Raw genomic sequence first — 10038 nt, 5'->3', positions numbered from 1 at the left:
TTATATAATGAAATAAAAATTAGTGAAACTTATTAAAATCATAATAATTTTAAAACTGGCAACAAAAGTAAAAACACCTTTTTCTTGTTTCCTGTTTTTGGTTTTGTGTTTTTTAAAAAAAAAACAAAAAACAAAAAACAAAAAAAATGCCAAATAAGCCCTAATTAATTTACTTTATTAAATATTTTTTTTTTATATTTTTTTATTTGCTAATAAGGAATACACCAAAACAAGAAAACAACAATAACAAAACAATCAAACAACCTATCAAGGAGGTCCAAAACGTGGGAAAGCCACTCCTTGTACATCTTCACTAAGAATCCTACGAAGCTCCATAGGAGCGCTACCTAAAATAACAAGATTATCTTATTGAGCCACTCTACGGTTGGCGAGCCAGTCAGCAGTGCAATTGCCCTCACGAAACACATGCACCACAACCACCTCCCAATCGTCCTTATTAAGCAAACTGTGGCAGGGATTAAATAAGTGAGCACACTTACCTCTTCTTTGTGAACCATCTCTTAAAGCTTGAACGCATGCTTGATTATCAAGTTGGATTTGAAGCGTGCTAATTTGTAGATTACGCACAAGTCCCAGACCACGAACAAGAGCCATAACCTCAACTCTAAAGGTTGTGCATCGACCATAATCAGAAAGATGGGTTAAATAGAAAGATGTTTTTTATTTTATTTTATTTTATACAAATGGTTAAAAATCTTAAAATGAAGTTTTTTTATTTTATTTTATTTTATTTTATTTTATACAAATGGTTAAAAATCTTAAAATGAGGAAAAAAAAAAAAGCCAAGGCCCATTGAGAGAGCAATGACCATACAAAAACCATAACAGCCCAAATTAGAAAAAATGAAGAAAAACCCAAAACACAAAAACCCTACTGACTATATATTTGTCTCTGCAATTCCATTAGGGTTTACTCGAGCTCTTAATTTGTGCAGATCCTTTGTGTGTTCTTCATCTCTCTCCTCAATTCGTTCAGCACTTCCATTAGAGGAAGAAGATGAAGGTTGTCGCTGCTTACTTGCTTGCCTGTTTGGGTGGCAATGCCGCTCCTTCTGCCGCTGATTTGAAGGCTATCTTCAACTCAGGTACTTTCTATTCATTGTATTCTACTGCTATTTAATGATGATTTAGTGCATTTGCCAAGAATTTGTGCCATAATTTTAGTAGCTTTATGCATAAATGTTGAACGAATTGTTAGGTTTGCAATTAAGAATTTATGTCAATTTGATGGGGTTTTCCATTTAATAAAGAAATGTGATATCTAAATTTTGTTGAATTCGAGCGTTTTTAATGTCAAAGAGAGAGTAAGATTTAGATTGTCTAATGATCGGGGCAATTGATTCTGTTATTGGTGCCTGAATGAGCAGGATCAATGTTTTTGATATTACTTATGATATTCTACAATATCTCTTTTTTGGTTGGGAAATGAAAATTATCAAATATTGATTGATTTCATTTGTTGTAGAGCACTCTAGATTGATTACTTTTTGTTGAATTCTACATTAGCTCTGTTGAATTTGTCATTGGGTTTATTGTTTGTTGATGATTAATGGAGAATATGACAACAATTATGCAATTAATGGAGAATGATGAACAATTTTTTTATTGGGATGAAATAATGATGAAGCTTATTGACTGGAGTTATTTGTTTTTTCTAATTTTGAACTTATAGTTAGGGAAAGTAAGTATTTTAAAAAGTGGTAGGAATTGGATTAGATTAAAAAAAAAAAAAAAAAAATACAAAAACAAATCAATAATCAATAACTATATACTAAAAGACACACCAGCAATGACACGTGTCAATTTCTGGTGTCCTTAGTATTTTTGTTTTTTTTTTTAAAAAAACAATCCTTTTATAAAACTTTTATATTTAAGGAAATTATTATATACAATAATAATTGTCATAATTAACCATATAAAAGATCTTTTACATTCTATAGATGGGTTCACAACTATTATAGGTATGTGTTTTGGCAACATTACCATATAATTATTTTGAAAATGCAATCTTTGTGAATTTTTTTTAAGAATATATAATCTTAAAAATGTACTGGAGAAGAATAATTACTAAATTAGGAAGAAAAAAAAAACCTATATAATTTATACATACTTATTTGATTAATTGTAAAAAATAAAAAGGATACATCAATTTTGTCTTTGAAGAATTAAAATGACGGGCATCAAATTAGTTGATAAAATGAATGTTAGCAAATGATTATAAAAACGGTCGCTAATTACCGACCGTTTTTAAAATTAGTCATTCAACATAATTTTAATATACTCATTCGACTAAAGTACTAAACAACTCTTTAACGTGGTATTAATACAAGTATTTAAATATTTTTGTAAAGACATGATATAAGAAGAAAATAACAATTTTTTTGGTAAAAAATTGCTCACAATAGTTTTAGAAATTATTTTAATTAAAAATAATGTTATTTAATGATGAAAATTACGATATATCGTGCATGGCACGGGACCTAACCTAGTTTAACATAAGCTCCACTTGAGTTGTAGAGGAACATATTCTATGGAGCAATTAGTGTTTGGTTGAATACCGGTGATGAATTGATGGAATTTTAAACCTGATTATGTCTGTGAGGGAGAAAGTTCATGCCTATAATTACTACTCCCTCCGTTTCAAAGTGATGTTCCTAAATGATGTTCATGTTCATGGAAATCGATGCAAGTTTTGACCCATCTTTGACCGTAAATATCTTTAATTTCACACTAGCAAAAATTATAAAAATTAGATATTAATAATCTACTCATCAAAACGAATTAAATTAGATCTTACATGATTATATCTTTTCTTATAGATTAAGAGAAATTGAGAAGATTCTCTCTTACTTGTAAAAAGTCAAAGATTCCAAATTGGAACATCATTATGGAACGGAGGGAGTATTTTGTTGGTACATTTATACTTAATGTTGGTATAGTAATTGTACCAACATAAAGTCTAAAAATACCAACAATCTTGCTGGTATATTTAGACCTCATAATGGTAATAGTAATTATACCAACATGGACTTTATTATTGTCATAGAAGACATGAGCAATTATCTGTGAGGTGATGGTTCATAGTTCATTGGTTGTAACTTGTGCTTTTTTCTAAACTTGCTCTTTTATATCTTGTTACAGTTGGTGTTGATGCTGATGATGAGAAGATTGAGCTGTTCATGTCCCAAGTGAGCGGCAAGGACATTACAGAGCTTGTTGCTGCTGGTAGGGAAAAGTTGGCCTCTGTTCCTGCTGGTGGTGCTGCTGGTGTTGCTGTTGCTGCCACTGGTGGCGCTGGTGCAGCTCCGGCTGCCGCTGAGTCTAAGAAAGAGGAGAAAGTCGAGGAGAAAGAAGAGTCTGATGATGTATTATTTTTATCTCCTAAATTCATTTAAATTGAGCTTAGATTAACATCTTACACTTCATTCCTGGTTTATGGACTTTTTTTTATAAGCTTCATATGAGCACATTTCCCCTTCAGCTGACCTTTTTCTTTCAACTTTTTGCAGGACATGGGATTCAGTCTCTTTGACTAAGTGGTTTAGAAGCATGCCTCTGACGTGGAGCCATTATTTTTTTTTTTCTCGATTTAGAGTTTTGCGATCATTTTTAGCATTTTACCCAGAGTGTAGTTAGGGCTTATTATTAGTTGAAACAGTGGAGATTTTGTGAAACAAATTGAATCAAAGAATGTTGGATTTCTCTACTTTTTTGGATCCTGTAATGTAAGTTCTGTATTTTACTTGCTAACTTCGGGCACATTTTGCTGTTTTTTTGGTGAAAATTTTGAGACTTTACATTCACACTTATCCATAAGCCAATGGCCAGCTTAGGGACTGGAATAGAGCTAAATATTAGCTTATTATTTCTATCATTTATTAAGTAGTTCATGATTTACAAATATATAAAGATAAAGCCATTGGTATCTGTAACTGAAGGTCAATAACATATGTGTAGTACATATTTTTATGCGGTATCAATGAAGCAGATCATTGTTTCTCATTTATGTTGTTGCTCGTTGATAAGCATAAATTAGAGACAATATACTACGTAGTTTGCTTTGTTGCTTGTTGCTAAGCAAATAAGGGACAATCATTATAGTGTAGCTGGATGGAATGCAAATTACCAAAACTGCGGTCAAGGGATAGAAGAGTTCACATAGCAAGGCCATTGATGTGTTGGTTAAGTACCTGTATTTTTTGTTATTGCAAGATAAAAATGAAAATTAAGACATTTTTTTTGAGGAAAAATTAAAACAAAAATGTCATCTATAATCTTTAATTCATTCTCAATTTTCAATTCTCAATGTCAAATTCACTAGCAAGCTGAGTATGTACTAACAACTCAAAGAAGCAAACCAAAGCTTATTAAGCACCATATCTCACATGGAATAAAGTGTCTAGGAATGGGATGTTATATAAACACAACCACCACAATCGAGCTATAATATTTTCATCGTTTTCAGATCTTAGAGGCAAAGCCAAGGCCTTCCTTAGACAGCTGCTCCAAGCTCTCAGCTACAGGCTGGACTCTAGCAACCTTAGCGATGGCCTTGTTTTCTTCAGGGGTTCCACTCTCAAGGAATGCTCCAACAACCTTCCCATCTTTAATCCAGTAGGAACCAAACTTGTGGGATGATGATGCGGGGTCATTATCACCAAAGACAACAGCATCTCCTACATTATCACCATAAAATTGCCATGATAGATCAAATGAGCGAGAATAGAAGTATGGTAAATAATCATATTCTTCAATGGACTTGCCCTCCTCACTAGCTTTGATGGCCTGTAAAATAAACATAAATTAGTGCACTGAAATATATGTCACAAGATTAACAAACATACATATATTGTGAAAACAGGAATTTCATGACGTGATCAGTTGTCACTTTTTAGTTTTTACATAGTTCATAATCATAAATATAAATTTAAAAAAAATAAAAATTACCATGAATCTACTAAAATACCAATTAGATTGTTTGGAAATCTAATCATAATACAGAGAGTATGTAAATGAATTCACACACTACGAACTAATCATCACATTATTGACATTCTGAATAGAATCTGAAGCCACTTCCAATCTCAAGACTCTAGATACAATACTCAAGGTTTTCTTTCTATAAATATTTTGGCATAGAGATGAAATGGCCATTACCTTCACATTTTTTATACTTGTTTGGTAAAGGCATGAAGTGACCTTTACCTTCACATTTCTTATACATTTTTTGGTCAAGAAATGAAGTGACCTTTACCTTCACAATTTTTTTATACATTTTCTGGTTAAGAGATGAAATGAGCATTACCTTCACAGCTTGCTCAGCAGATTTACGGGCATGATCAACATGTTCAACCCTTCTAATATCACCATACAGTTTCATTGGAAAGGTGGCAACATCACCAACAGCATACACATCTGGGACATTTGTTTTAAAGAAGGCATCGGTCTGCAACCAAGATAACCAGTCAGCCAACATGACAGATAGATACTTGGACAAGAAAACAACTAACTAAAAAGTTTACAGGTCAATGATAAGTATTTATGAAAGCAACCAACCTTGATTCCTCCCTTCTCCTCTTGAACCTGCCCCTTGAACAGTGTAGTAAGAGGTCTTCCACCAACACCAACAACCACAATATCAGCATCAAGCACCCTACCATCCTTTAGTTGTACCTCCTTTACCTGAATTAAAGACGGATTGTTGTTCGAAGTTATTTACTCACATCAATAGGTGTAACAATAGACTTCAACAGATGAGTCATGAAACTAAAATTCATACCTCTCCATTATCATTGGAGCCAAATCCAACTGCTACTGTTCCTTTAATAATTTGGATTCCTTTGTTGGTGTAGTAGCCCTCGTAAAACTTAGCAATATCAGCAGTAAAGAGACGTGGCACTACATGACAAATTTAAGAGGAAAGATGGAGAACCACACATCAGCTATCTTTCTGTTTCATATCAAAGGGTATGAAAAAGGCTCGTCATACAGAGTAAGGATACCTATAGATAGGTATTTATGAAAAACAATACCAATGTATATGACCTAACACAGAAAATATTATAGCTTTTAGACTTACTGCACCAGGGTTCTGGGTAAACCATGCAGACATCTAAATTGTTGATTTTCAGTGCTGCGCTAAGCTCCAGACCAATGTAACCTCCACCAACTACAACAGCTTTACCATTCTTCTTAGCTTTAATTGCTTCCACAAGCTTGTCAGCATCATCAATCTCTCTAAGATAAAAGATGTTCTTTGCATCAGCTCCTTTAACGCCAAAATCGGTCAATCTTATAACCTAAAACAATGTCAAACAGTTTCTTCAGTAGGCAGGTGATAACATAATGTCACCAGTAAGTGTGAGTGTCACAGAACTCACTGTTGAACCAGTTGCAATGATCAAATTGTCAAACTTGAAAATGTCTCCAGCTGCACTTGTAAGAGACTTTGAAAACAGATCAGCTTTGACAATTTCTGTGCTCAAGACCAACTCGATTCCTGCAGCCATATACATATGATTATTATTCAAGCAAAAGCAAACAGAATAAATATATATATATATATATATATATATATATATATATATATATATATATATATATATATATAAAAATAAAAATTCATCAACAAAATGGTCAGTTCAAGAAAAATCAGATAATTTCTTCTTAAACATGAGAAGTAATTAACAAAAATACACTCTCTTTCAGATATTACAAAATTAGCTAACTTCATGCAAAGTTGAAAGTACAATCATTGATGATGGTTGAATAGAAGCTGCTATACCTTTTTCGGTATACCACTCAGGAAGAAGTCGATCCCCTCCACTTCCAACACAGGTATGGAACCCAGGAAGTCTAGCAGTACCTATAAAACCCAATTCAAATTGTCAAAAGCATGTCATGATAAATTTTTGACAAGTCAGGTAAAAAAAAAAAGGTCCATAGATCAAACTTAGCTAGTGCTAGGCAGTGAAGAAACAGCAATTGTGTAATAGATGCATCAAAGTGTCAAAGTGGATACCTAAGGATCTAGTGAAAGTGCATTAGAAACAAAGTCCAAGATTTAAACTGGTAGTTAATAGATAGAGCTCCAGTATAGAGCCATTCTATTAATATAAACTCTTCAAGCAGTAACTTAAACTGAACCGACTTATCAGCAAAATATCATATAGTTGAAATTTTTAAATATGCCATGTAGTGAAGTTGTATCTACTCACCTTCTGGAAAGAGGTAAGCCTTGCTGAGAGCAGGGCGTTCGTAAGGAGCCACCTGGAACAGAAAGATGAATCATCAGGTCTTTCTCAAAAGCTGAATTTGCAGGAGTAAACACAGAAAAGAAAGTAAACTTGCAGGAGCTACAATGTAATATCATGCAGGCTGCAGCAGGAACTGCAATAAGAATCAGAAGCACTTCCAATAACAAGCTGGCCTCACCCCCACAACAACTTTGTAATAAATCTGGAAAGTATATTGACTTTCAGCATAAAAGTTCAGCATACAAGTACAACTCACAATAGCTAATATTATGCCGGATAACATAATTCATAAGAACTTACTTAAGAGATTTCATAACAAGGAGTGAGGAAAATATGAAGAGCAACTTGGATTAAATGACAATGTAAAAAGTATTAGGAGCATCAAAAGCTAACTAACTTCAAGTTCAGCGTACCGCTTCTTTAGAAATGAGGGCTAGTTCTCCTGGTTGAAGACCATGCTTCGAAAACTCTCTAGCAGCATACCCCTGCAAGCACCAAAAAAGTCCAACTTCAGAAACAGCAAATATCAGTTTCCAAATAAAGAGCAATTGCATTCACAAATTCCTGTATCCTTTGAGAATATAACACCAAATTTAAATTCTACTTGTGTACTGGTATAATCATAATTCAACATGGACGTATCATTTACTTACATCTTTGTGACTCTAGCATATACAATTGAACAAAATATCATTTGTATACTTATTATTAGGACTATTCCAGCAAAAAGGAATGTTCATACTTCATACAGCATAATACGGAGTACACTCATTGCTAATACACTCAAGCAAAAAATTGATGCTCATCTACAGTCTATAGGGTATAGACATTATATCTGTGCATCTCTAGCATAATACACCCGAGCAAAAAATTGATGTTAATCTGTATGCATAACATAATACACTCGAGCAAGCTAATGTTTATCTGCACAAATAATACATGTGCATCCCCATCGTAGCACGATTAAACAATAACAATGTTCACCTATATACTAGTTGTTCATTTTTAACATACTCTAACTCCGTAATACGGAGTAACATAATACACAAGCTAACACCGATGTTCTGGCTGCGTCTCATAGCATTTGCACCACCACACATAAAATTTTCAATAAAAATTCAGTTTCCGTAAATTTCTAGCACAATAATCCAAATTTAACGTGATGAATTTTACATTACGATTATATCTCTATAACAGTTTGCAAAATTGACCACAATTATCAAATTCACAATGAAAATTTCTCTCTCTTTTGACGAAGCAATCAGTCTCTAACTCTGACTATACATAAAATTATTCAGTCAAATAAACTTCATTCCAAATATCGTTTTTAAAAATCATACGTTATCTTATCCGAACAATCGATTAACATTCTAATGTGATATTGCCTATATGATTACATTATTACTCTCAGATCGAGCATAATCCTTATATCATTCAATTATCACAGAAATTCTACCTAACAAATACAGCAAAATTGATCAAATTAATCATACAAAAATATACCATAAATAAATAAATAACAGCTGATTCAGATTCAATCAGAAATACGATCTGTTCATGTCAATTTTTATAAAAAATTGCAAAAATTATCTAGCTAAAAATGAAATTTGTCAAAAAAAAAATCAAAATGAGAGGAAAAAAAAGGCATACAGCAGCAACACCACCGCCGAGAATGATGTATTTGAAGTGCTTTTCCGCCATGGAAGTTTCTTCGATCGATTGAAACCAAAAAAATTTGTTGCAGAAATTAAAATCAGACAGAGAGACAGAAAAGGAGGAGAGAGAAAATGTAATTGCAGAAAAATGAACAAGGGATTGGTTGGATATTTATAAATAATTAAAATTGAATGTTATTCAGAATAATCAGGTGATGTGCATTTGTTGACCGTCTGATTAACTTTATAGGATGGTTGTTAGACACGTGGTGAAACAGTGTCCGTTCGTGTGAAATGATAATTTTTCGTATGTATTATGCCACGAAGGCGCCCGCCTTCCCTGTTTTATGGTAACGGATCATTTATGAACCTCTAGAAACTATCCGTGGATAGATTCATCACTAATCTCTTCGTCTCTAATTACTTGTCCTATTTATTTTTTTTACTTGTTCTATTTAATTTTTTTAAAAAAATATCTTATCTAAAACAAGTAATTAAATAGTGCAAAAGTCAAAGTATTGTGAGTAATTTTTATGAAACGGAGAGATTAATAATTAAAAAAATAATAATAAGAATCGATTTGCATTAACCTGTGTTAATGTGAAAATATACTCTGTATTATTATCGAAATTAAACAAAGATTATTAAAAATACATACCACTAGTGGCGTATCCGAGATTCACATAATGATTGGGAAATATATGTAATAATGGGATTTGAACACTAAACTAGAGTTAAAATTCAAGAAAACTATAAAAACACTTGGATAACCAACAAGTTAAAAATTTATTGTTAAAAAGCTTCACTAAGACCCCGTTTGGTTTGATGCAAAATGTTTTTCATGGAAAGTGATTTTTCATTTTTTTTTCCCCCATTTTCCATTGTTTGTTTGTGACGGGGTAGAAATTAGAACAATTTTCACAAGGGTGGAAAATTCCATCTTTAATTATGGAAAACATTTTCCTTCACAAAACGAGGGAAGTCACATTTTCCTCTCTCCTCCTTACCTCCTTTTTTACTTCCCTCTCATTCAACCTTACATTTGCACTCTATTTTTTATTTTTCTTGAACTTTTTTTATATGCAACCAAATAAAGGAAAACTAATT

At 32.6% G+C, this 10038-nt stretch overlaps 2 protein-coding genes across 2 annotated transcripts; one reads left to right on the top strand and one right to left on the bottom strand.

The window, feature by feature from the left end:
- The first annotated feature begins 835 nt into the window (after nt 1-835).
- Nucleotides 836-3788, top strand: LOC145617300 (large ribosomal subunit protein P2A-like). The gene is made up of 3 exons (XM_081671992.1): nt 836-1105; nt 3162-3385; nt 3530-3788. The coding sequence occupies exons 1-3, from the start codon at nt 1018-1020 to the stop codon at nt 3554-3556; spliced, it is 339 nt and encodes a 112-aa protein (XP_081528118.1). The 5' UTR covers nt 836-1017; the 3' UTR covers nt 3557-3788.
- Nucleotides 3789-4270: 482 nt separating this feature from the next.
- LOC145617271 (monodehydroascorbate reductase-like) lies at nt 4271-9084 on the bottom strand. Its single transcript, XM_081671969.1, has 10 exons — nt 8927-9084; nt 7690-7761; nt 7238-7289; nt 6805-6885; nt 6401-6519; nt 6100-6319; nt 5800-5918; nt 5577-5702; nt 5326-5466; nt 4271-4805 (listed from the first exon to the last, which is right to left on the bottom strand). Exons 1-10 carry the CDS (start codon nt 8975-8977, stop codon nt 4482-4484), a joined length of 1305 nt encoding a protein of 434 aa, XP_081528095.1. The 5' UTR covers nt 8978-9084; the 3' UTR covers nt 4271-4481.
- Between the last annotated feature and the right edge of the window lie 954 nt (nt 9085-10038).

Source organism: Chenopodium album, chromosome 26, assembly GCF_948465745.1.
Source record: "Chenopodium album chromosome 26, dcCheAlbu1.1, whole genome shotgun sequence".
Taxonomy (NCBI): domain Eukaryota; kingdom Viridiplantae; phylum Streptophyta; class Magnoliopsida; order Caryophyllales; family Amaranthaceae; genus Chenopodium; species Chenopodium album.
This window is presented reverse-complemented; position numbering and strand designations above follow the sequence as displayed.

Coding starts and splice junctions, on each gene's coding strand:
- LOC145617300 (XM_081671992.1), top strand. CDS start 1,018: ATGAAGGTTGTCGCTGCTTACTTGCTTGCCTGTTTGGGTGGCAATGCC. Junction 1,106..3,161: donor GAAGGCTATCTTCAACTCAG/GTACTTTCTATT, acceptor ATCTTGTTACAG/TTGGTGTTGATGCTGATGAT. Junction 3,386..3,529: donor AGAAAGAAGAGTCTGATGAT/GTATTATTTTTA, acceptor AACTTTTTGCAG/GACATGGGATTCAGTCTCTT.
- LOC145617271 (XM_081671969.1), bottom strand. CDS start 8,977: ATGGCGGAAAAGCACTTCAAATACATCATTCTCGGCGGTGGTGTTGCT. Junction 7,762..8,926: donor TCGGCGGTGGTGTTGCTGCT/GTATGCCTTTTT, acceptor TGGTGCTTGCAG/GGGTATGCTGCTAGAGAGTT. Junction 5,467..5,576: donor AGGAGAAGGGAGGAATCAAG/GTTGGTTGCTTT, acceptor TCTTGGTTGCAG/ACCGATGCCTTCTTTAAAAC.